Here is a 26,750-nt window from a genome sequence, read left to right on the forward strand (position 1 = left end):
TCCAGTGACCTGCCCGTGTCTGGGGACAATTTTCTGAGTAATGGCATGCGTCTGCTTGCCCAGGTTCCCTTGAGGACCACCCCCGGCCCACCCCTACCACTTACGGCGGTCGGTGTGGATGGGGTCCGACCATAGGGTCTGGTCCTGTACCAAGCCCAAGGACACACTGACCAGTACGGACTTGAACCGGTCATAGGGCCGGCCCCTAAAGCTCCCGTGAGCGCATGGGGGGCGCTGATTTCCCACCTTCCAGAGGAGAAGGTGTGCCATCAGCCCTGATCTTACCCTCTGCACCCTCACCTTGACTGAAAGCTAGCCCCCTGCCCCCACCCCCTAGAGAAACAATGCAACCCCTCAAAATGACAGAGATTCATTCATTCATTCAGCATCTCAGTCATTCTGTACATCTTTATTGAACTCTGAATCTCGGGAAAGTTTTATTAAGCGCTTTCCTGTAGTTGGATCCATGGGCCTGTGTTAGTTCGCCTTGGGTGGGGTCCGGGTGTGAACACTGTCCCCCACAGACCCCCGGGCAAGGCCCTCAGGGGGACTGTGGCTGCCCAGAAGAGGCGCCCAGGCTCAGTCCTGGAGCTTGCTGGCGTACACCTCGGCCCTGTCCAGTGGCGGCCCCCGGTTCACAGACGTGTATGGGGTCTCCGAGGTCCCCAGGGACTTGGGGGCAACCTCCTGCGTGATCTGGGAGTCGTGACTTGTTGCCCCGTCAGCATCACCCCTGTCCCTGACAGAGGAGATGAACAGAGCCAGGGTTAGGGGCGCAGAGCTAACCCCACCCCTCAGCTGGGCAGGGGCCTTTCTGCTTAGACATGGCTTTCACAGAGGTCACCTTCGGCCTTCATTCAATAGACCGGTCTTTCTGGAGTGCCTCCTGTGTGCCAGGCCCTGCGTTAAGGAAAGCGTCACTCTTTTGGAACCGGGTGGGCAATTTACAAGTCTTACTGAGCTGGACAAATGTCCCCAAAGAGCTAAGATTCTATGGGAGACAGACCACAGCAGACAATGACCAGGCATAGTGGACAAATCCGGGGAGGGAAACCACTGGAGGGCTTCCTGGAGGAGGGGGCAGTTAGTCTGACCTTAAAGGAAGAGAGTGGAGGCACAGAAAGGCATCTCAGGCATTTGATAGGAAGGACTGGGGTGTGTCTGGGGTAAGAATGGGGAGCTGGGGGCAGCTGGAACTGGGATGTCGCAGGTAGGAGAGACCAATGGAAGAGCCAGACTGAGGTCAGATAACAGGACCATGGTTAGGATGCTGCCCAAAGGGAGGGAGGGATGTAACCACATCCCACCTGCTCCCAGGTCTGGCCATATAGACCAGTCCCCTGGTGGCTAATCTCATCTACTATTTGTTTTTATTAATCTAAATGCCAGAGAGCAATCCGATTTCCAAGGTCACTGCTGTCTCCCTACTCCGTCCTTCACCCACCACACATGTCTTTAAATCTGCCTGGCTAGTTTCTATATTTCCACTTAATTTCACCCACTCCAAGAAGCTTTTCCATCCACCCTCTCCACCGACACTGGGACAAGCATCCCCCCTCTCCTTTAAAGCTGCCTGGGTCTCCTGCCTCTCTTGCTGAGATGCGCACTGCACATGAATTTTCAATTCATCCCAGTCCTGATAAGAATTTGTTCCTGCCATTCCTTCCTCCAGGAAGCCCACCCTGATACTCCAGGGAGGATCTGCACTGCCCTCCTCTGGATTCCCACAGCAGCTGCACCCATGGGTGCCTTGATTCACTCCCTGCTCCGTCCTGTGACTGCACTTCTGTCTTCCCATCAGGCAGCTCTGTTAGCTGCTCCAGACACCCCAGGAGACCCCTCCAGTCCTAATCTAAGTAGACGCACATCAGAGTTGTCGTGGACTCAGGTGACTCGGGAGCTCGGGGCCAGCTCCGTTTTAACGGGCTGTGTGACCTTGGGCCTCCTTCCCCACCACAGACCTCAGTGTCCCCATCCTGATAACAAAAGCTAAGACCTGTTTAGTACCTGGATTCTGCCCTGAAACTAGAAAAGACCCTGATGCTGGGAAGGATTGGGGGCAGGAGGAGAAGGGGACGACAGAGGATGAGATGGTTGGATGGCATCACCAACTCGATGGACATGAGTTTGAGAAAGCTCTGGGAGTTGTTGATGGACAGGGAAGCCTGGCGTGCTGCAGTCCACGGGGTCGCAAAGAGTCGGACACGACTGAGCGACTGAACAGCAACTGCCTGAGTGCTCAACAGGCCGTAGAGTAGAGGTAATATTTCATCTATCCCTTGCAACTCCACAGGGTAGACAATATTGATCACAATCTCCATTTTCCAGAAGAGGGCACTGAGGCCTAGAAGGATAAGATATTGGGTTGGCCAAAAAGTTTGTTTGGGTTTTTCCATAAGATGATACGAAAAGCCCGAACGAACTTTTCGGCCAGCCCGATCCTTGCCCAAGATGCACCGCTGTGTCGGAGCTGGGGTCATCCACAGAGCCTCGGCGCGGCGCCCCTCTTACCCAGCTGAGACTTGACCTGGGCCTCCCCGGGACCCTGCTCCCCTCTCACTGGAACCCCGCTCCCCACCCAGGGCAGAAGGCAGCTTTGCTCCCAGGCTCTCCCCACCTCGGAAGAGCCTCCCGTGGGGTGTGTCCCCAAACCCCGCCCCCCCCAGCTGGCAGGTACTCACACGAGGCTGAGGACGATGGCGCCAGCAAAGCCGACGAGCAAGAAGAAGGGCAGGGAGCCCAGGATGGACGTGATGACGATCATACCCCCGCCCCGCCGGCCGGGCCACGTGTCTATCGCCGAGTACGGGGTGACTGCGGGGGGCAGGTGGTCACTGCCTGGACACTGCACCGCCCAGCCTCCTCCCAGGGATGGGGGGGGGGGTCAGGGGTGGGGAGGGCGTGCCTGCCTTGGCAGCCAAAACTCTCAGGGATGAAGCGAGGCCAGGTCAATGCCTCCCCCTGGGTCTGAGGTGGAATTATACTCGCCTCCGTATTCCACTCCCCAACTTTGTCTCGCGTGTGTCTACTCTCACCCTCTTATCACTGTCTTTTCTCATGATTTTAAATGATAAACGGTCTCAAGTCTTCCAATGAAGATGGATGGAATACAGATTATAAACAAAATACAGGCGGAGCAAAGAAAGCTGAGCGCCGAAGAACTGATGCTTTTGAGCTGTGGTGTTGGAGAAGACTCTTGAGAGTCCCTTGGACTGCAAGGAGATCCAACCAGTCCATCCTAAAGGAGATCAGTCCTGGGTGTTCATTGGAAGGACTGATGCTGAAGCTGAAGCTCCAATACTTTGACCACCTGATGCAGAGAAATGACTCACTGGGAAAGACCCTGATGCTGGGAAAGATTGAAGGCAGGAGGAGAAGGGGACGACAGAGGATGAGATGGTTGGATGGCATCACCGACTCGATGGACACAAGTTTGGTGTTGGAGTTGGTGATGGAGAGGGAGGCCTGGCCGTGATGCAGTCCATGGGGCCTCAGAGTCAGACACAACTGAGCGACTGAACTGAACTGAACTGAAAGGTCTCTAATCTGACGGAGCCAGGGGGTCTGTGGGCCCCCTCTGCTCTTACCAGTGTCACCCATTGGACCTAAGTGGACAATACTGTGAGCTGGCCGCTTCCCATCCAGTGTCCCTGGTAGATCCCATGAGACCCTGATTTGCAGATCACTTACTGCAGCTTAGGGAGATTGCATGCCTGTTCAACAGGACTCAGACTCCAGCCTCAAGCTGGAGGTCTGTCCCGTCCCCAAGGGCGCGCTCTCCACGCAGACTGACCTCCAGGCCCTGCCCTTAGAGAGCAGGGCCTGGGGCTTTCATCTGGACTGCCCAAAGGAGCCCTGCTGGGAAAGTGGGGCAAGGATATTCCTTCCCATTTCTCAGATGGGAAAACTGAGGTTCTGAAGGGCTCACACAGCAGTGAGGCTCAGCGGCTGGGACTGAACTTGGGACTCTTGGTGCCAGGGCAGTGTTGATCCAGTGGGACCACAGAGCATGGCTGTGCCACCGGAGGGTGGCGAGGAACCACCCAGTCGCACCCAGGCCTGCCCGTCTGCACCCTCACTGGCCCTGTGACCTCAGGCGACCTCGCAGAGCCCTAATTGACCCACGAGATCACTGTGAGTGGCAGCGGAGTTCTTTGGTTTTTTTGGTTGTGCCACGCAGCCTGTGGGATCTTAGTTCCCCAACCAGGGATCAAATCTGGGCCCCCAGAAGTGAAAGCGTGGAGTCCTAACCACTGGACCACCAAGGAAGTCCTGGGGAAGTCTAAAATGAGGGTCATGGGTTGTCAAAATTACACTGGGAAATCACTTCTGTTGCCCCTAAGCTTTAGCAGACACGATTCTGAGTTTATAAACCTCAGATCTGTGTTGAGAACACAGCTGGAGGCTTGAGGACGGACAGGCAGGACCATGGGCAGATGCTTGGGCCTGCAAGACCCCCCACTTTAGAAAAACCACAGGAGAATGGCACTCTGCTGCCTCCAGGGTTCCTGCCCCTGTGGCTGAGATGCCTCTGGAACCATCTTACGTGATAATGATGTCATCATTGGCAGGGTTCAACAAAGGGGCGGGTTAGGGTCTAAATGCACGATAACCTCTCTGCCCTTTGGAGGCAAATGCATCCTCAGGGCTGAAGATGCCAGTCGATTCTGTCTCCAGTTATGCCTGTCCAGATGGCCAGTGCATACTTAGTTGCTCAGTCATGTCTGACTCTCTGTGACCCCATGGACTGTAGCCCACCAGGCTTCTCTGTCCGTGGAACTCTCCAAGCAAGAATACTGGAGTGGGTTGCCATTTCCTTCTCTAGGGGATCTTCCTGACCCAGGGATAGAACCCACATCTCCTGTACTGGCAGGCAGATTCTTTCCTTCTGAGCCACCAGGGAAGCCCATAACACCCGCACCAGTTATCCAAACACCCGCAAGTCCTCCACCTTCCAGTGTCACATGACCTGGCCTTCGAGGAAGGAAGGGAAGGAGCAAGGGAGGATGAGGTCTCGGGGAAAATTATTAATCCAGTGACCTGCCCGTGTCTGGAGACAATTTTCCGAGTGACGGCTTGAGTCTGCTTGCCCAGGTTCCCTTGAGGGCCACCCCCGGCCCAGCCCCACCACTTACGGCAGTCGGTGCGGATGGGGTCTGACCACAGAGTCTGGTCCTGTACCAAGCCCGAGGACATATTGACCAGGACGTACTTGAACCTGGAAAGAAGTGGAGCGGGGATGACTTTTATCCATCCCATGAGGCTTGGCCATGGGGAGGGGGCGGGATTGTGGGGTTGGGGGCCGAACTGGGACTTGTGGGAGATGAAAATCTAGGTGGCCACAATGGGTGGAGTGGCAGGGGGGTGTTCTGGCCGCAGGCTGCTGCTGGACTTTGCATTGGCATCACCTTCTCCCTGGGCTGCTTCCCCAGCTCAGACACCTCCTCCACGAAGCCCTCAGAGCCTACGCTGTCCCTCTGGGAGCCCCTCTGTTTCTCTGCTGCATGTATTACACACATAGCTGATTTGCGGGGTATTGACCTATTTGTCCTCCTTGCATTTTTGCCTTCCTCTATTCCTAGCCTGGTCCTTGGTCTCACAAAAGTGACTTAAAAAAAAAAAACAATAACCAAGGGAAGAATATCTATTTGCAAAACTGCTGCCCTCTGATAAGGGCTAACTTTATAGACAGAAAATCCCAATCAAGGGTTGCAAATCATAAAGGAAGATCAGGTGATCAGTACAGAATACCCATAGCCTTAGGCCTTCTTCACCCTCAGTTAAAAAGGATGAATGTTCTGAGATCAAAGAAATCAACAGCCTCTAGTTTGACATTTAAATGAAGACCCTTAAAATCTTCATACCATCCAGCATTTTGCTTAATCCCCTGCTTTGATAGGTTTGAAGATGGGAATTTCAGAGGCTGGGATGAGTCCCCTAGGTAGGGTGGGCGCAAGTAGGAGGGAGAGGTTTTCTCCCACGAAGAACAAGGTCAGAGGTAAGGGTTGAGGTCGGGGGCAAGGACGTCCAGGACTCAAGTCCTGCCCGGTGGCCGAGTAGAGGGGAGGAGTGGGCTCTGTGAGAGGATGGAGGGGAGTGACGGCCTGGGTCCACATGTGGCCCAGAGGGTACAGAGACCCCGGTCCAGGCGTCCCCATGGGAACTGGAGTGTGTGTAGTCAAGGCTTGGCACTGGGTAAGACCCCCGTGCCTGGGTCATGGCTGAGCCCCCAACTCGGCCCCAAGAAGATGCTCAGGACATAGGTGTGAAAGTGGATCGGGGACCCTCGGTCCTGGAGTGAGCCACGGTGGGGTACACTGTAGGGAGCAGGGAGAAGCCTTCACAATGAACCCCAGCTTTTCTCAGAGTGACCCCCTTCCGCTTCTGGACCACCATTCCTTCCTTCCCTGTCAAACAAACGGCTACACGGGTGATGGGCCGGGATCAGATGTGTACTTTGTGGGGCCCGGTGCAAAAGGGAAAATGTGGCCCCTTGTTTAAACATTAAGGATTTCAGGATGGTGATGGCAGAGCATTAAGCCAAGAGGTAGTCCCTCTGAGCACATGGTCACCTGCCCAGGAAGCCAGGAATCCTTCGTGGTACCCAGGACATCCTGGCATGTGGTAGGCTCTGAAGGAATGTGGCCTCTGACGCTTCACCCAGCTCTAGGCCGCCCCCTTCTCCCGCACTGAGTCGGAGCTCACCTGCCACCTGCCAGCAGCAGCTCACACTCACCTATATTCCGTGGCTGCAGACAGGGGTGGGTTGCAGAGGCCCTGGAAGTTGGGGTCCGACAGGCAGGTCCCGTTGGCACCCACCCTGATCAGGTATGCATTCAAGATCTCCGAGGCCCGGGACACATCCCGGACGTCATCCAAGCTGGGCGAGTCGCTGCACGGGGTCAGGTCAAAGGCCGCGGCCTCGTAGGGCCCTGTCCTCCCCCCCTCCGTCTGCTGGAATGTCGAGCTGAGAGGGGTCTTGGTGCTGTCCTGCACAGAGGCGTTCCTGAAGCTGGCTGTGGAGGCAGTGCTGGGCTGAGTCACTCACTCAGTCATTCAACAAACGTTCCCAAGCATCCTCTCTGCACCAGTGCCGAGCTGGGCCTTGGGATCTCTTCCTTACTTGCTGGGTGATCTTGGACCACTCACTGTATCTCTCTAGACCCTTTGTGAAATTCAAGGGAAACACCACGCAGTGCCCACAGACTGGGATTGGGCATGGGTAGGCAGTCAATAAAATCACGGCCCTACATGAGCTGTTGTAAATGGCTGAAAGCTAAGAGGCGGTCATTGGGTTCCTCCTCCGGGATCCCAGCATCGCTGCCAGTGAACAGGTGGGGCTGGCCCAGAGCCAGCACGTCTCCCAGACACCCATCTCAAACCACCTCGGGAAGCCTTGGGAAGGACTTGAGCTTGAGGACCAGAGACTCTGATTTGATCTCCAGCTCAGGAGCTCCCACGAGTCACTCTGCCTCTCTGGGCCCTGATTATTTGCCCCTGTGGTGGGCATCCTAACGGACACCTTGCAGGCAGGTTGTAACAATTAGCTCTAAGGTCTGCAAAGCACCAAGCTCTAAGCTCTAAGGTCTGCAAAGCACCAAGCAGGATGTAAGTGCTCCATGATCGATGCTGTTATTTCCCCCTCTAGACTAGATATCCCTCCAGGGCAGGTGTACCCAGCCCAGGGCTGGCACAGAGCAGATACCCGAGCGTGTTAGGGAGGTGCCTGGGGTGGTTTGATTGCATGGATGGAGCACCCTCGTCTTATCTCCCCGCCTCCTGCCTACAGACAGCTCAAAGCCCCTTTCAAAGCAGCCCGAGGGCAGCAGGACCCTTACCCGAGTCGACCAGCACATAGAGGTGGACCTCGTAGGTGCCGTGGAGGGCCGCTGAGCTGTCAAACATGCAGAGGGGCTTTTCCAAGGCCACCGTGGTGAGGGTGGGGTTGTTGGTGGCAAAGGTCACGCTAGCCAGTTGGGGCTGGAGGTTCACACCTGGAGGAGGCAGTGAGGATGGGAGCTGACCCCCGGCAGAACTGCCCACACCCACAGGCAACCATCTGCATGCCCACACACGCAGGTCTGCAGCTAGTGAGCAGCTGCTGGCGCCAGGCACCGGCTTTCCCTCTCCCCACAGGCCATCTCAGGAGCTTGTCTCAGACGTGGGGAGAGCCCCTGTACCCCTCCCCCAGCCCAGCCATCCTAAGCCGAAACCAGGCAGTCCGGCTGAACTGCTGCCGTCTCGCTCCCCCCAACAGATAAGCCGGTCGCCAAGAAACCCACGGCCCCTCCCGTGCATCTCGCCGGTCTGAATCCACCCTCTTCACCTGGACCCCAGGAACCAGCCCTCCCGCACCCTCTGCTCTCTGACCTGCAAAGCTGACTGCAACCCCTTCCCACTGGGCCCCTTGGGGGATCTCTGTTGCTCTCCAACACGGTCCAGTCTCTCTGGAGGGGCAGTGAGGCCCTGAAGCTCTGGGCCTTGCTTCATGGGTCCCCAGCCTGACCTGTATGCACACCCCCTGACCTCAGGCTCCAGCCACACCGATGGACAATGGGCGGGAGGTTCCCAGTGTAGACCCTGCGGCCCGCCTCCTTCCGTGCTGCTCCTTCGCCTGAAATGTGCCTCCCCTCCTGATCAAAGCATCACCATGAATCTAGTCCAGACCGTCCCCTGCTCTCCCGCAGCGCCTTGTGTGTCTGTCTCTCGTAACAGCCAGCACCGAGCCCTCGAATCCCCATCAGAGAAAGCTCATTACTCAGTGTTAGCTATTAGTAGTCCTATCTGGGTCCCCAGAGCCTGCACAGGGCCTGGCGCAGAGCAGGGCACCCACGCCTATTCCTGGAGTGAATAAGTCAAGTTCCCATCCAGGTGCCTCTCACGACCCTTCAGGAGAATTGCGGGGTGCAGGACACCCCCCACCCCGTCCACGGTTGGCACAGACGCCCCCCCCTTCTCACTCCCCGCTTACCGGAGCCAAGTCGCAGGCAGCCGAAGGCCAGCACGACCCAGAGCGGAGGCATCGCCTGGGAAAAGCTGCGACGGACGGGACGGTGGTCAGGGGGCGAGCTTGGACCGCGCCTGTCCCGCCGCGCGCACCTGTCGGCCCTGGGCCAAGGGCAAGCCCCGCCCCCGCCCGAGCCAGCCAATCCCCGACCTCCTCGCAGGAAATTTGCATAAACTCGGCCCTGGCTCCCCCGGGACCGCGAGGTGCTCAGGGCACGAATCCCTCCTCACCGAATCCGCTCCCCCACCCCCCCACCCCCCTCCTTCCCCTGACCAAAGTGCTTTGTACTGGGGATGGAGCAGTGTTTTCAGGGCGTTTCTCACCTAATGAGACCTTGAGGGCAAACCAGCCCCTCTCTGAGCCTCAGTTTCCATACTGTAAGCTCAGTTCAGTTCAGTTCAGTTCAGTTCAGTCGCTCCTTGCGACTCCTTGCGACCTCATGAATCGCAGCACGCCAGGCCTCCCTGTCCATCACCAACTCCTGGAGTTTACTCAAACTCACGTCCACCGAGTCGGTGATGCCATCCAGCCATCTCATCCTCTGTCGGCCCCTTCTCCTCCTGCCCCCAATCCCTCCCAGCATCAGGGTCTTTTCCAATGAGCCAGCTCTTTGCATCAGGTGGCCAAAGTACTGGAGTTTCAGCTTCAGCATTAGTCCTTCCAATGAACACCCAGGACTGATCTCCTTTAGGATGGACTGGTTGGATCTCCTTGCAGTCCAAGGGACTCTCAAGAGTCTTCTCCAACACCACAGTTCAAAAGCACTAAAGAGGCCCTTAATTTCTCTATGGAATTCTGTTTATGGAAACCCTACTATGTGCCATTCACTGGGCTCTTGTGAAGGTGAAACAGGTTAACGGGTGAAGTTGGTGTTGTGGAAACTTTGAAGTCCTGGGTGCATGAGCTGTCCCGAGACCTCTGGTGTGACTCAGTTCACAGGTGCAGGGCCAAGGTCCAGGGAGGCCAGGGATTTGCCAAGGCTGCTGGTGGGCCCGAGGCTGACGAAGCACAGGAGTCCTGCGGCCAGTCCAGGGCTGTTTCAGAAGGAATGGAGCAGAGTTTTAAGGCCTGCTCATTGGGGGGGACTTTTGACAGTAGTGTTGGGGTCATCACCTGGACCATAGGGTTCCCTCCAGAGTCAGGAATCGTACACGTCTCCCAGTACACCCTAAATATTAGATTTTACCTTTAAGAAGTAAAAGTAAAAGGATGGAGGAAAATGTAAATTGGAATCCAACACTAACTAGTGGATCTGTGTTAGATACTGATGACATAAACACTTGAAGAAAAGGGCAGTATCTGAGGGACTTTGTCTGCCTGTGATCCCTTGGTGGAGAGTCCTCTAAGGACAAAGAGACTCTGGTCTTTGCTTGTGAGGCAGTGGGGGTGGGGGGCGGGCGGTGAGAGGCAGAACGTTTGGGAAGCGACTTTGGGGTCTCCTGGGACTGGTGTTGTCAGGACCCAGGCTCTCACATAGGATGAGGGAGGTCTGGAGTGAGGGGAAAGAGAGCTCTGTGGTGTTTTCAGTTAGCGATTTTGTTATGAAACAGTAACAAAATGACTCCTCAGCTCTGTCTCCTGAGAGGACCTGGAAGGAAAAACAGCCAGCTGGAAGGAACTTACTTAGACCCAAAACTCCTCTCCCCAGGGAATGGCACCGGGGACCCTGGAGGGAGGGACGGCCACCCCAGGACTGAGACGGGGAAAGTCCAGAGGAGCCTCGAAAGTAAAAAGATGCTCTTGAAGAATGATGGGGACAGGACAGAAAGATCTTGAAAGGGCTCCCAGTGGCCAGATTGGGGGGGAACTTGAGCACAAAATCAATAATCAAAGCAACACATTTAATCCATTGGATAAAATACAAATCAATGAGTACTGATACTTTTTAAAAGTTTTTTTTTTTACTTTTTTTTTTGGAGGGGGAGCGCTGTGCCACATGTGGGATCTTAGTTCTCTGACCAAGGATCAAACTTGTACCCCCTGCACTGGAAGCATGGAGTCTTAAACATTGGACCATCAGGGAAGTCCTAAAAAGTGTTTTAAAGGAGAAGGGGAAATTCTTCTTCAAAGAAGAACACCAGTGAATAAAAGGAGAGGGAATGACAAAACCAAAAATTACTATTTTACAGCCATCCTGGTAATAAGTGATTCAAGAAAGAATAATCTCAAAAGATGTTAGGGCGTTTCTTGGTGGTTCAGTGCTTAGAACTCTGAGCTCTCACTGTTGAGGGCCCTGGGTTCAATGCCTGGTTAGGGAACTCAGATCCCACAAACTACGCAGCATGGCCAAAAAGAAAGAACAGATGTTAAAACCATAGGGTAAAATATTTTTAGGGAAGAAGAAATGAAGAAATCTAAGGACACCAACTTAACAAAATAATAAGACCTAATGTCACCAATAAGGCTTCCCTGGTAGCTCAGCTGGTAAAGAATCCACCTGCAATGCAGGAGACCCTGGTTTGGTTCCTGGGTCGGGAAGATCCCCTGGAGAAGGGATAGGCTACCCACTCCAGTATTCTTGGGCTTCCCTTGTGGCTCAGCTGGTAAAGAATCCGCCTGCAGTTCAGGAGACCTGGGTTCAATCCCTGGGTTGGGAAGACCCCCTGGAGGAGGAAATGGCAACCCAGTCCAGTATTCTGGCCTAGAGAATCCCCATGGACAGAGGAGCCTGGCGGGGTACAGTCCATGGGGTCACAAAGAGTCGGACTCGACTAAGCACAGCTCAGAGGGAGACACGCTGGGTTCTTGTGGACGCAGCGTCACGACATCTGAAACACACGTATTTAAGGAGAGAAAGACGCAGTAAGAGGCAAAGCAAATGTAGCGTAATGTCAGCAACTCGTCGATGCAGATATTCACTGTGCCCTTCTTGAAATACTTCTATAGATTTGAAATTTTTCAAAGTGAAAACATTGGGAGAAAAAGATTCTCTTCTCAAGGCATAAACGCATCATCCCTCTCCCGATGTCAGTTTCTTCTCTGTAAAACAGGGTGGGGGCTTGATGGCCTCTTAGCCCTGACCTGCCAAGAAGTGGAAGAACAGATCCTTATCTCCAGGGAACAGGAAACGCCCGAGATAAAGAACTCTTGAGCAAACGGTGGGGTGTTCCTCCAGGAATTTTTATGGACTGACACTTCTTGTCCAACGACCATGGGTGTGTGGACCGGAGTTTGTCAGAGGCCAGCAGAGCGGAAGTTGAAGGCTTGGCCCAGAAACCCCCGTGAGAAAGAGAGAAGGCCCGGGAACCCACTGCGTTCTCTGAGACACTGCAGTTTCTTCTGAAAAAGAAAATGCCAAGAGTCCTTGGTCTCTTGCCTTGCCCAAATATGGAGAAAATATTTGGGGGAAAAAGTTAAAATAATAATCTGCTAAGGCCCAAAATGTTCTGCAAAGAAAAAATGTTTTGGATTTATAAACAAGTTTCCACTTCAAAGATGCTGCCTTTTGTTTGGCAGACTTCATAGTGGCAGATTAGCCAGGGAGACACTCACGCTGGTGTCCATGGAGGGAAACTGGGGACAAAGAGGCCCAGACACCCTCCAGCGTCCTCCTGCTACAGCCCAAGTGCCCACGTGGACGTTCCAAAAATATTTTTTTGGCAAATACCAATATTTAAAAAATTTCCCCTTTGAAGAGTGAAACATATGAAACCTCTCAGAAAACAAAAACACAATTTGACTGTAAGAGCAATTCAGAGATATTATCCAAACATTTTGTGTTACAGGGCCTTAGAATTGTTGTACATCATGGAAATCAGTAGTTTATCAAGAATTTGTCAACGTTTTTGAAGTATTAAACCACCATATTAATTATTTAAAGTATTCTTTATAAAATCTTTCAAGACAAAAAAAAAATAATTTTCCCCTTTTGATCAGGCCAGTTCCGGGACCCTGAGTCTTCTGTCTGACAATTTTTTTACTTCAAGTTTTATTGAGATAATTGGCATACTGGGCTTCCCCAGTGGCTCGGCAGTAAAGACTCTGCCTGCCAATGCAGGAGATGTGGGTTTGATTCCTGAGTCAGGAAGATCCCCTGGAGGAGGGCAAGGCAACCCACTCCAGCATTCTTGCCTGGGAAATGCCAGTGGGCAGAGGAGCCTGGTGGGCTACAGTCTATGGGGTTGCAAAGAGTTGGATATGACTTAGCCACTAAACATGCTGTAGGTTACAACCCTAGTACTTAAGTGTCTTATAACTGGAAGTTGGTAGCTTTTGCCTGCCTTTGTTCATCCAGCTCCCACTTGCCCTACTTCCCACCTCTGGTAACTACAAATTTGATCTCTTTCTCTATGAGTTTTGTTGCTGTTTGTTTATTTCGTTTTTTTTTTTTTTTTTTTAAGTATCATTGACTACAGCACTATGTTAGTTCCACCTGTCTTTAAATCTGTCCATGTATCTCAATCCATCAGACCATCTTTCTGAACCCTGGCCTAGACTACGTGCTTGCTGGGAGGCCGTGGAGCAGGAAGTCGTGTGATGTGAAAGGTTATACAAACCCAGCCCTGTACAGGCCTCCTCTGAATCTCAAACATGGGGAATTTATAGACTGCAAATTCTTGACCTAGAAAAGTTTCTCCAAGGGCCAGAGAGGCCGGAACTGGTTTCTTTGATGTCAGAGAAGCGGGGGGTCATCCTCTCCACCACCCCAGCAAGCACTTGGTCTTGGCTGCCTCTGTGGGGTTCTGGAAGACAAGTTTCTCCATGCATGGAGACTCAGTCACTTTCAAAGCAGCTCACCCGTCTACCGCCAGCTGCAAGTTGCTCTCAGCAACCCCGTCCCTCTCTCCATCTCCACGCCCCCCCAGCTCCAACCCCACACCTGCAGAGCACCCCCAGGGGCGCCCCGAAGGGCCGTGGCTCTGGTCCTCAGAGGCAGTGCCTGTTCTATCCAACGTTTTAGTTCTTTTTTAGTAAACTGGGAGGACTCAAGGTGCCCCCGGGCAGAGCAGAGGCACGAAGTGCAGTCTGGGGTGAATGTGACTGGGGAGCTGGGCAGTGTCAGGGGGTAGCCCTCCAGCCCTTCACGCCCAGCCCGGCCCCGTCAGGAGAGACCTGCCTTCTCCAGGCCATCGAAGGCCTCCCTTTCAGGCTTCACTCTCACAGGATCCAACCTTGTATGTGTGTGTCAGTCGCTCAGTTGTGTCCGACTCTTTGCCACCCCGTAGACTGCAGCCCACCAGGCTCCCCTGTCCATGGGATTCTTCAGGCAAGAACACTGGAGTGGGTTGCCATTTCCTTCTCCAGGATCCAACCTTACTCTACAGGCATTCGATGAGTGCCTACTATGTTCGGGCACACCAGTCTCCCCCGTGGCTCAAATCCATCTCTCCTCTCTGGTCTTGCTACCCTGCGGCACACGGTGTTACTTTGCTAAAGAGTTAGTTGCTCAGTCGTGTCTGTCTCTTTGCGGCCCCATGGACTGTAGCGTCTGTCCATGGAATTCTCCAGGCAACAGCACTGGAGTGGGTTGCCATTTCATCCTCCATACTTTGCTAATGCTGCCATGACAAATGCCACAGGCTGGGTGGGGTGGGATGCCGGGACTTAAAGGACAGAAGCTCAGCTTCTCACAGCTGGGGAGCCTGCAAGTCTGCGATCCGGGAGTCAGCAGAACTGGTTGCTTCTGAGTGTCTCTGCTCCGCTTGCAGGAGGCCACCTCCTCCCTGCATCCTCACATAGTCCCCCTCTGCATGCCCGGGTCCTAATCTCCTCTTCTTCTAAGGGTGTCTGTCACGTTGACTTAGGGCCCACCCTAATGACCTCATTTAACCTCACCACCTCTTTAAACACCCTGCCTCCAGTTACAGTCACATTCTGAGATACTGGGGATTATGTGATATGTGAAAGTCACTCAGCCGTGTCCGACTCTTTGTGACCCCATGGACTATACAGTCCGTGGAATTCTCCAGGCCAGAATACTGGAGTGGGTAGCCTTTCCCTTCCGCAGGGGATCTTCCAACCCAGGGATTGAAGCCAGGTCTCCCGCACTGCAGGCAGATTCTTTACCAGCTGAGCCACAAGGGAAGCCCAAGAATACTGGAGTGGGTAGCCTATCCCTTCTCCAGCAGATCTTCCCGACCCAGGAATCGAACCGGGGTCTCCTGCATTGCAGGTGGATTCTTTACCGACTGAGCTGTTAGGACTCCAGTGAATGGTGAGTCCTGTGACACACACACTTGGCTCTGTCTATGCCCTCCTGCCTGGACTAGTAATATAATAACAATTGTCCTCATGTATTGGAGACTGTACTGAGTGTTTTACGCATATTAACTCATTGATCACATCCAGTCTGGGAAGCAGGTACGAATATGACCCCATTTTACAGATGATGAAACTGAGGCTCAAAGAGGTTGACTAAGTGCCCACTAGACTATCAGCTCTTCCACTCCAGCACAGAGCCTGACACTCCTGGGCAGGGGAGGTGGACATGCCCAGTGGCCCCCAGGTAGGAAGTAGGGAGCAAATTTTAAAGCCGTGCCATCACAGGGCCTCACCTTTGATGGCCTAACCACTGCACAGGCCTGCCTCCTCCTTCGTCTCCTCTTACTTGGAAACCAGAGTGACATTTCTAAAGTGCAAATCTGATGTCACTTCCTCATGTAAAACCCTTCTGCGGTTTTGCCCTTGACCCTCCTCAGGACACAGCCCATGCTTCTTACCCCGGCCTCCAAGGCCCTTGTGTGGCCAGTGAGCTCCCTCCCACCTCTCGGCCTTCCCTCCCCCCGCAACCCAAGCACCAGCCCACCAGCCCCTGGCACGTCCCCAAGCTCCCCACGCACTCTCCTGCCCTGCGTGACTCCAAAGATGAGGGCTTTGGCTGTGTTCCCCAACTTTGATATCAACCACTGATGCTTCCTCAAGGCTGATCTTAACTGCTGCCCTCAGATCGCTGTCCAAAGGCCTTTGCACATGCTGTGCCCACTGCGTGGTCACTGTGCTCCATGCATCTCCATGGAGACCTGGCCTGAATCCCTCCTCCTCCAGGAAGTCTTCCTTCCATGGCACGTGACATGGCTACTAGGATGACATCATGCCAGTGGTGTGTCTTGCTCCCTCGAGCCCCAGACTAAGAGCCCCTCCTGGACTGTGATAGAATCTTCTTTGTTACAGTGACTCCTGGGCCCTGGATGGGGCACATGCCCATCAGTGTTTGATGAGTGAATAAGTGAAAGAATTTTCAAACACCCTTCACTGTACAGCGGAGACTGGTACAATACTGTCAATCAATTATTGTTGTTATTTAGTTGCTAAATCATGTCTGACTCTTTGTGACTCCATGGACTGTAGCCCGCCAGGCTCCTCTGTCCATAGGATTTTCCAGGCAAGGATACTGGAGTGGGTTGCCATTTCCTTTTCCAGGGGATCTTCCTGACCCAAGGATTGAATCCTCGTCTCCTGTATTGGTGGGAAGATTCTTCAGCCCTAAGACACCTGGGAAGCCCTTCAATCAATTATTGTTCCATTTAAAAAGAAAGAAAAAGAAAAAAGAATAAAGGCAGCAAGGAGGGTGTGGGGAAACCAGCTTTTTCAATTCTTCTTAGAGTTGGCATACTTTTTTTTTGTTTTTTATTTAATGAAAATCAAACTTTTAAATGTAAAAAAAATTCTTTAATGAATGTAAGCAGAAGAGTGTGGCTCTTCCAAGGTGCCAAGTTCATCTTGGTTCACACTGGACGCCCTTGGGACGGAGCCGTGGCAATGTGGGGCGGCTGGGGTCAGCGGAGGCAGCAGGCACTGATGAAGGCTGAGTCACCAGGATGCTGCTGATGGGCTGGGGGTCGGGTGTGGATAAGGGGGGATCAAGGGTGGCCTCAGGCGCTGGCTGGGGGGGCCACTCTCTAGGTGCGGTGAGCGGGCCTCTCACTGTGGCGGCTTCTTGTGGGCCCCGGTAGCTGTGGCGCACGGGCTTATTTGCTCTGTGACACATGGACTTTTAGTTCCTGGACCAGAGATCAAACCTGTGTCCCCTGCATTGGCAGGTGGATTTTTTTTTTTTTAATTTATTTATTTTAAGTGGAGGCTAATTACTTTACAATATTGTGGTGCTTTTTGCCATACATTGACATGAATCAGCCACGGGTGTACATGAGTTCCCCATCCTGAACCCCCCTCCCACCTCCCTCCCCATCCCATCCCTCAGGGTCATCCCAGTGCACCAGCCCCGAGCGCCCTGTCTCACGCATTGAATTTGGACTGGCAATCTGTTTCACACATGGTAATATACCTTTTTCAATGCTATTCTCTCTAATCATCCCACCCTCGCCTTCTCCCACAGAGTCCAAAAGTCTGTTCTTTACAACTGTTTCTCTTTTGCTGTCTCACATATACGGTCATCGCTACCATCTTTCTAAATTCCATATATATGAGCTAGTATACTATATTGGTGTTTTTCTTTCTGGCTTACTTCACTCTGTATGATAGGCTCCAGTTGCATCCAGGCAGGTGGATTCTTAGCCCTTGGACCAGCAGGAAAGCCCCTCAGCTGAGGCTCGTGAGCCCACAGAGGGCAGTGCCTGGGCCCAGCCACCCCGCCCCGCAGAGACGGAGACAGGCTCCGATCATCCTCCCACCCCAGATGGTTTCCACTCCAAGATCCGTGAGGTCGGTTCCCTGATGAGGGACCCATTCCTGGGCTCCGGGGGGAGGTTTATAGAGCAAGTGGCCGCTTTTCCCACCCAAGGGTGGCAGGAAGTGGGGGAAGGGCTGATTTACACCCTGAGTGCAAGCAATGTCACCCCGCGCTGCCAGTTAGGTGCCCAGCCTCCTGCTGGGCACAGGGGTCTGAGGGCAGTCAGCCCCACAGGCCCTGAATGAGCTCCTGGGGCCCTGGTATCACCAGGCAGTCCTGCGAGGCGGAGAAGGGTCAGGGGAGCTCTGGCACCACCCGGCCTCCCCCACTGCTGGGGAAAGGTGAGGCTTGTCTGGTTGAGAGGTGGCAGACTGGTTTGTCCATCCCTGGAATGAAGCCCGGCTTAGACATGAATGTCTCCTTATCTGTGTCATCGGGAGGCTGGGAGGCATGGGGGCCCTGGCCTGCCCAGCCCTGAAAGGCCTCTGTCAGCTCAGAGGAATCGTTCGCTCTCTGTCACAGGGGCCACGGGTGACCCAGTCACCCCGCACTGGGCGCTCACCCTGGCCAACACTGTGGGTCAGAGCCCCGAGGGTGAGAGTGGGGGAGGGGGCACTGGACAGCTCCCAGGTTCAAGTTCATCCCCCTCATCACTTTCCTGCAGCCCTGCAGCGGCCTGAGGAGGTGGCTGGCCTCACCCCCACTTTACAGAGGAGAAAACAGGGCGCACAGTGACTTCCCGTGTCCCGCCCTGCACCCCCAGCTGCTGGCTCTGCGTACACGGTGCCACATGAAGTGTGTGTTTCAGGGGTCCTCGGGGGATGGGAGCTATGGATACAGGGGAAGAGGCAAGGCAGCCCCAGGCCCTGCAGAACATCCGGGCACGGGGAGCCTGGACTCCAGGCCTCCGTCTGATTTGACTGCAGCTCACCCACCTGCCCCGTCCATCCCAGGACGGCCTGGCCAGCGAGGAAGGGCTTGCGTGTGCGTCCAGATCCACCCCCTTGGGGTCTGGTCAGGGGACTTCCAGGTCGTGCCAGTGGTGAAGAACCCGCTGCCAGTGCAGGAGACATAAGAGATGAGGGTTCGGTCCCCGGGTCAGGCAGGTCCCCTGGAGGAGGGCATGGCGACCCACTCCAGTGTTCTTGCCTGGAGAATCCATGGACAGAGGAGCCGGGCGGGCTACAGTCCACGGGGCCACAAAGGGTCAGACACGACAGCAACTGAGTGTGCACACACACGGGGACACCGAGGCCTGGAGGGAGCAGCCGGGGACACTGCCCAGCCTGGCCCCCGCAGGGTCGTCTCAGAAGCCCGTGTCCTTGCCCCATTTCCACTCCTATCTCCATCAACGTGCAGGCAGCCCAGGCCCCTTCCCTGCGTCTCCCAGCGCAGATGAAAAGCAGCTCTGACTTGATCTTTTCTGATGTTGCCTTTCGGGTGCCAGTCCTGGAATTTGAACACCCTGCCAGTAACCTCAGTTCTCAAGTGAGTTCTCTATTTCATGTTCTTATCCTAACCAACCCTTCAATGGCCACCACCCTAAACATCTGACACACCAGGTCACGGGACTCTGTGAATTTCTGGGGGGTGAGGGGGTGCTCTTGGACAGCTCCTGCGGAGGCTGGGAGGCATTCAGGTTAAACTCCCAGATTTGCTGTCAGTCTTCATGGAGTCGCAGAGTCGGACATGACCGAGTGACAAACACTTTCACCTTTTTCTGTGGCCTTGGGCATGTTGACTGTAATTTGCACTGTGTCCTATTTGAAAATGATCGTAATCTCTTCTTCATGGATTTGCTCTAAGGATTAAATAAGTGAATGTGTGTAACAAGGGCTCAGGGGTCACGATTAAATGAGATGGGACACGTCACGTGCTGTACTTAGTCGCTCGGTCGTGTCCAGCTCTTTGCCACCCCGTGGACTGCAGCCCAGCAGGCTCCTCTGGCCATAGAGATTCTCCAGGCAAGAACACTGGAGTGGGTTGCCACGCCCTCCTCCAGGGGAACTTCCCGACCCAAGGATTGAGCCCAGGTCTCCCACATTGCAGGTGGATTCTTTATCATCTGAGCCACCAGGGAAGCCCTACATATCATGAAAGTGAAGCCGCTCAGTCATGTCCCACTCCGCGACCCCATGGACTGTAGCCTATCAGGATCCTCCGTCCATGGGATTTTCCAGGCAAGAGTACTGGAGTGGGTTGCCATTTCCCTTCTACATACCATGAGTACTTGATGAATAAACGAGTGCATGCTGGGCATCTCCTGGTTCAGCAGTCTCACTCCAGACAACCCCACTGAGGGGTTTGGCACACCAAAGGGAAGGGAGCCCATCAGCGCAGCCCCTGGAGGTCAGCAGGGCACCGGCAAATGGAAAGACGGAGAGGGAGTCAGGAGGGACACACGGAGAGAATCTGGGCTTTGCCTGGCCCATGCCGGATGGCTGAAGGCACTTGGAGCACTGACACCCCAAGTGTGTCCTCCCCAGCTTTGGAGCTCAGCTTATAAGCCTTACATTCTAATGCATGATGCTAACAAATGTGAACACTGAGAAAAGATGTTTTTTTTTTGCTATGGAAAATTTAAAACATGCACAAAAGTACAGAAAATAGAATGTACTTATCTCTTGGCTTCTACAGTGATTAACATTTTGCCAATTTTGTTTCATCCATCCTCTGACTTACAATAATCTTTTTATCACGGAAAATTGTAAATGTATTACAAAAGTCGAACAATGGAACCATGACTCTCCCACCTTCAGCAATGATTGGCTCTTTCATCAGTTACCTGGTCTATACTTACACCATTTGCCCCTACCCTGAAATGATTATGAAGCAAATCCAAATTTACGATTAATGGAAGTTACAAAATATGGGATTATTCTATCAAGTTCTCGCCTTGAGTTGGAAAATGTATTCAAACAAATGTATTCCTTATTAATATAATAACTCAATGAGTGATAAAAGAACCCAAGGTCATCTCCCTGGGGATATTTTCTTCCACAGATCTCCATTTCTTTAACATGAATTTTTAACTTTTTATTTATATTGGGGTGTAGCCCACGAACAATGTTGGGATAGCAAAGGGACCCAGCTGTGCCTGTACACGTATCCACTCTCCCCATCCCGGCTGCCACCTGACAGGGAGCAGACCCCCTGTGCTGCGTGACAGGTCCTTGCTGGCTACCCATGTGACTAATTCATTGGGGTGGGTCGGCTCTTCACTGCAGCGCGCGGGTCTCCATCGGTGCCTCCTGCGGCATCCTTCGCTGTAGCGCAGACACGCTCTAGTTGCGGGGCTCAGGCTCGGCAGTCCTGGCTCGCAGGCTTAGTCGCTCCCCTGGCACGTGGGACTTGCGTTCTCTGACCAGGGATCAAAGCCGTGTCCCTTGCATTACAAGGCAGATTCTTAACCACTGGACCACCACGGAAGTCCCTCTCCGTTTTAAGTACAGCAGCGTGTTCATATGGATCCCAAGCTCCCTACCTATCCATCATTCCCTCTTTCTTGGGGATATTATGGTAACTTTTTATCTTGTGTATCACTATGGAGTCATGGTATTTCATAGATCCAATGTGTTTTAATCAAGTACAGTCAATTTACTTCTTTTAGTGCTCAAATTGCCAGACCTTCAGCCAATGGGAGGCTCTTTAAGTAACCACTGTGCCCTCTTGATAGGATTTGAGTGATCCTTAAAAGCTTCCTTGCCCCCATGACGCATCACGAAGGCCCAGGTTTACCAGATGGCTCTTGGCCCACTCGTGGGGACAAGGAAGATATGTTTATATCATTGTTAATGATTACTAATGTAGTTATTTCAGATCATGAGTTTGTGTCAGTATCTCCAATGCAATTCTGACATTAGAGCATTCTCACTTACATTGTTTGACTCTACAATTGTTATTTATGTTCCTATCGGAAAATCCCAACTCCTAACACATGAACATATATATTTAGTTGTTTTTGCTTATAATTCAATAAAATAAATCCAAAAGAACTCTGTCAGATTCATACCGGAAAAAAAAAAAAAAAGAATACTACAGAATCAAGTCCTGGATTTTAAAAGAAGTTCCTTTTTATGCATCCATTTGTGATGGTTAGTTATATGTGCCAACTTGGCTGGACCACAGTGGCCAGATATTTGGTCAAACATTGATGTTTCTGTGAAAGTGTGTTTTGGATGAGATTAGCATTTAAATTGAATGGACTTTCTTCGATGTTCACCTGAAACTATCACAACATTGTTAACTGGCTATACCCCAGTACAAAAGAGTTTCTTAAAAAATAAATCGAATGGACTTTGAATAAAGCAGATTCCCTTCTATAAGGTGGGCCTCATCCAATCAGTCGAAGGCCTGAACAGAACAAAAGACTGACCTCCCTCAGCTGCGCAAAGAGGAATTCTGCCCTCATGGGGCCTGTGGACTTGAACTGCAGCGCTTCTTTGTCACTTTCCTGCTGTCTCCAGTCTACCAGTTACCCTGGAGATTTTGGACTTGCCAAGCCTCCAGGATCACATGAACCAATTTATTAAAACAAATCAACGTACTAACCAGGTCCAACCCTGTGTAGCTTCTGCAGTAATTAACACAACATTGTAGCTCAACTATACTTCAATAAAGAATAAACTAAGCTAAATTAAACAATAAAAAAATAAACTCTCTCCACACGTGTGTGTGCGCACGCGCACACACACACACACGCGCACACACACACACACACACAGCTGGTTCTGTTTCTCTGGAGATCCCCAGTACACCCTTTAGGGATGCTCTGGAAAATATTTTTGCTCTGGAGCTGAGGTTTTCAATTGGGTCCACTCTGCCCCGCAGAGGACACCTGGCCCTGTCTGGAGACGTTGCTGGCTGTCACAACCAGGCTGATTTTGGGGGGCGGGGTGGTGCTGGTGCCGGCAGGGTGGAGTCCAGAAATGACAATATACATCCCACAATGCACAGCAAGAAGGATCCGCCCCGAAGACCACTCTGCTGAGTTGGAGAAACTAAGGCACCAGTCATTCACACGTGGCCCACCCACGCATGGGTGGGGTTGGGGCCCGGACCTCCACCACCATCCACCCAGAAAAGCTGCGTGGGTCTCCCAGCTCCCGTATTTATCCACCTGAAAACCATTTCTCTAGGTCATGCTGGGGTCACGCGTGACCCAGGCCCACCCCAGCCAGCAGACTCCCGGTCCACTGTCTTAGAAGAAGGAAACAGCGACAGTGCGGACAGGGCTCCAGGGGCTTTAGGGAGCCCAAGGGAGGCGCCTGGCTCAGAGGACTTCTGGAGGCGGTGGTACCTCAACCGGGTCTCATAGAGGAAAGAGGGGCCGTGAAGTGCACAAGCGGGTTTTCGGTGCTGCAGGGACCGCAGGGGCTGGAGCGGAGCCCGCAGAGAACCGCTTGGCCTGCGGAGCGCGGGCCCGGGTCCCCTCCCCACTGTTCCGCGGGGCCGCGCGCCGGGGTCGGGCGCCCTCTGGCGGCGCCCCGCGCGCGGTTCGGACCCAGGAGGAGCCGGATGGTGGACGTGCTGGGAACGGCAGGACTGAGCCCAGGCCGACTGAGCCCAGTTCTACTGGCATCAGAAGAAACAGGAAGCTTACAGGAGGAAAATATTTTAGCAAATCACTTTGGTATATTTGTCTCTAGACTAACGCTCTAAAGAAAGCTGAGCGTGGAAGAACTGATGCTTTTGAACTGTGGTGTTGGAGAAGACTCCTTGAGAGTCCCTTGGACTGCAAGGAGATCCAACCAGTCCATCCTAAAGGAAATCAGTCCTGAATATTCATTGGAAGGACTAATGCTGAAGCTGAAGCTCCAATACTTTGGCCACCTGATGCAAAGAAATGACTCACTAGAAAAGATGCTGATGCTGGGAAAGATTGAAGGTGGGAGAAGGGGACAACAGAGGATGAGTTGGTTGGATGGCATCTCAGACTCGATGGACATGGGTTTGAGCAAGCTCCAGGAGTTGGTGATGGACAGGGAGGCCTGGCGTGCTGCAGTCCATGGGGTCACAAAGAGTCGGACACGACTGAGCGACTGAACTGAACTGATATTAACTCAGTTTTAAAATACTTTTAATTTATGATGAAGAAATATTTACATATTGAGGTTTGGGGAAGTCATTCTGGCATATACACGACTTATTAACAACTTGAAATGTATGCTGTCTTGGCTCTCTCTCTCTTGAGTTAACCTGATCAACTCCCCCCTTCCCCACTCCCGGGTCCTCCTGTTTCTGGTGCTCCCTGAGTGCCAGCAGGAAAGACCCAGTGTGGACATGTGTGTCCAGACACCCCACCTCATTCCTCAGCACTTAAAAGAAAGTGAGCTCTGGGACTTCCCTGCAGGTCTAGTGGTTAAGACTTCGCGATTTCACTGCAGAGGGCACAGGTTTGATCCCTGGTCTGGGAACTAAGATCTCACATGACTCACTGCCAAAAATTAAACAATAAATTTTTTTTTTTAAAAGAAAAGCCAATAGATACAGGAGATCCTCCTGTCTTCCTGAAGTCAAGGAGAAGTGCTCTGAGCTTCCCAGAATCCCTTTTCCTTAGTGGTTCGGTGCACAGATATAGTAAGGAGTGAAGGTGAAAGATTTCTCCGACTCCCTAAGGTTCCTGGGATCCCGAAGTTCCCGCAGAGCGGATTTGGTTGAACTACAGGAGCACAGAGCTTTGGGAAGATTCTGGGTCCCAGGACAGACCTTCGAGGGGTCTTGTTTCTGATATTCGGAATTAGTTCCAAGAAGGAAGCTATGCAGAGGAAGTGAATCCTTGAGGAGCACGGGAATGTTACAGAAAGCACTGAGCCTTCCTTCCCCCTTAGAGATGGGGAGACTGAGGCAGGGAAGAGGCGAAGAGATGTGGCCAAACCACGCAGCCCAGTTCTGCAAAAATTTACCCAGAGCTGACCAGTCGAAGCACAGAGCCGCCTAAGCAAGGCCAGCCTTGGCATCCCTCAGGAAGAGGGGCGAAGACGTGAGGGCAGAGCCCGGCTCACAGCGACTCCGGGCCGCCTGGCTCCTGACTTGGTGTTACAGACACAGAAATAAGGACCAAAGGAGTCCCGCACAATCCCCACCACCCTCCGCCCCTCACCCGTTGGACAGTCCTCGCTTTGGATCTTCTGTAAACGGGGTGAGGATGCAGCCTTCCAGGGTGTGATGTCTGTCCTGAGCCGGCCCTGTTCTGGGGTGAAGTCCAAAGTCTGGTAGTCGAGGCTCTTCTTAACCCTCCCGGCAAACTTCAGCTGCAGTCAGAATGAGCAGGGCCTCGTGGGGCCACCTGACAAGGGCCTGGAGGAACAAATCTGTGGCCCCTTGCTTAAAACCCAACCCCAGCTCTCTGGCGATTCTGCTGTCTCCATGGATGCCGGGCGGAGAAAAACCGAAAACCAGCAAGTGGGTCCAAGGCCAGCTTGGGAGCCCGTACTGGGTCCAGAGAGGCCCCAGGACCTCCAGTCCAGCTGATGGGAAAGCCACATGCAGCCGGTCAGTCCTGTTTCCAAGTAAAGTCAGAAATACAGATTTTTAAATATTTATTTGTTGCTGCCTGTGGGCTTTCTCTAGTTGCAGGGAGGGGGCCACCCTCTAGCTGCGGTGCTCGGGCTGCTTCCCGAGGTGGCTTCCCGTGTTGCAGCGCATGGGCTGTAGGTGCACAGGCTTCCGGAGTTCAGCACGTGGACTCAGTACTGGTGGCACACGGGCTGAGTGGCCCTGAGGCTTGTGGGGCCTTAGTTCCTCAACCAGGGATCAAACCCACACCCCCCACATGGGAAGGCGGACTCCTGAACACTGGACCACCACGCAAGTCCCGCTCAGTATTATCATTTTGAGCTCTATCCATGGAGTTCCATGTGTTGAGTTTGTTCCTTTTAACTGCCGAGCGGTATCCTATCATCAGTTCAGTTGAGTTGCTCAGTTGTGTCTGGCTCTTTGCAACCCCATGGACTGCAGCACGCCAGGCCTCCCTGTCCATCACCAACTCCCAGAGTTTGCTCACACTCATGTCCATTGAGTCAGTGATGCCATCCAACCGTCTCATCCTCTGCCATCCCCTTCTCCCCTTGCCCTCAATCTTTCCCAGCATCTGAGTCTTTTCAAATAAGTCAGCTCTTCACATCAGGTGGCCAAAGTATTGGAGTTTCTGCTTCAGCATCAGTCCTTCCAGTGAATATTCAGGACTGATCTCCTTTAGGATGGACTGGTTGGATCTCCTTACAGTCCAAGGGACTCTCAAGAGTCTTCTCCAACACCACAGTTCAAAAGCATCAGTTCTGAAGGAAGCACTAAATTCCATCAGAACGGTGGACAGTTTGTTGTCCAGTTCACCTGTGGTGGACACTGGATTGTTCTCCCTTTTGTTCTCTTGTTGTTGAGTCACTCAGTTCTGTCTGACTCTTTTAGGCCCTGTGGACTCCAGCACACCAGGCCTCCCTGTCCATCCCCAACTCCCAGAGCTTGCTCAAACTCATGTCCATTGAGTCGGTGGCGCCATCCAACCATCTCACCCTCTGCCGCCCCCTTCTCCTCCTGCCCTCGATCTTTCCCAGCGTCAGGGTCTTTTGTTTCCTTATCTGTTACATGAAGCGTCCTTGAACATCCATGTACACGTCTCTGTATGTCTGTGAGGTTTTGTTTCTCTTGGGTAAATCCTAGGAGTGGAATGGTTGGGTCATGTGGAAGGCTTATGTTTAACTTCTTAAGGGACGCCCATTGTTTTCCAAAGTGCATGTATGTTTACCATCCCACCAGCCATGTATGAGGGTTCCTATTTATCCATATCCCTGACAACAATTGGGATGATCAGTTGTCTTTTTTTTTTAAGGGAGTCTTTGGTATTTATCTTCTTGATTTTTAGGTGTTTGGCTGTGCTGGGTCTTGGCTGTTTCACAGCTAACACAAGATCTTTAGCTGTGGCATATGAACTCAGTTGCAGCAGACGGGATCTAGTTTCCTGGCCAGGGATCGAACCCAGGACCCATGAAGTCTTAACCACTGGACCACCAGGGAAATCCCCAGATGGTCGGTCTTTAGTTTTGGCCACGCAGACACGGGTGCAATGCTGCTTCATCGTGAGAACTCATTCCCTAGGCACTCATGTGGCTGTACTTCTCCTCATGGGCTCCTTTGTCATCCCCGCATATTCTTTGGTGAAAGCTTTATTCGAAT

General features: G+C 52.9%; 1 protein-coding gene across 1 annotated transcript; it reads right to left on the reverse strand.

The window, feature by feature from the left end:
* Nucleotides 1–395: 395 nt before the first annotated feature.
* On the reverse strand, nucleotides 396–9,070 carry UPK3A (uroplakin 3A). Its single transcript, XM_043882083.1, has 6 exons — nucleotides 8,972–9,070; nucleotides 7,839–7,994; nucleotides 6,737–7,016; nucleotides 5,136–5,218; nucleotides 2,682–2,814; nucleotides 396–739 (listed from the first exon to the last, which is right to left on the reverse strand). Exons 1-6 carry the CDS (start codon nucleotides 9,021–9,023, stop codon nucleotides 580–582), a joined length of 864 nt encoding a protein of 287 aa, XP_043738018.1. The 5' UTR covers nucleotides 9,024–9,070; the 3' UTR covers nucleotides 396–579.
* Nucleotides 9,071–26,750: the final 17,680 nt, after the last annotated feature.

Source organism: Cervus elaphus, chromosome 22 (assembly GCF_910594005.1).
Source record: "Cervus elaphus chromosome 22, mCerEla1.1, whole genome shotgun sequence".
Lineage (NCBI taxonomy): Eukaryota > Metazoa > Chordata > Mammalia > Artiodactyla > Cervidae > Cervus > Cervus elaphus.

Excerpts from the sequence above, each read along its gene's own strand:
- UPK3A (XM_043882083.1), bottom strand. The coding sequence starts at position 9,023 with ATGCCTCCGCTCTGGGTCGTGCTGGCCTTCGGCTGCCTGCGACTTGGC. Across the intron at positions 7,017-7,838 it reads CTATGTGCTGGTCGACTCGG|CCAGCTTCAGGAACGCCTCT; the intron begins GTAAGGGTCCTG and ends CTGCCTCCACAG. Across the intron at positions 5,219-6,736 it reads TCTGCAGCCACGGAATATAG|GTTCAAGTACGTCCTGGTCA; the intron begins GTGAGTGTGAGC and ends ACTTCTTTCCAG.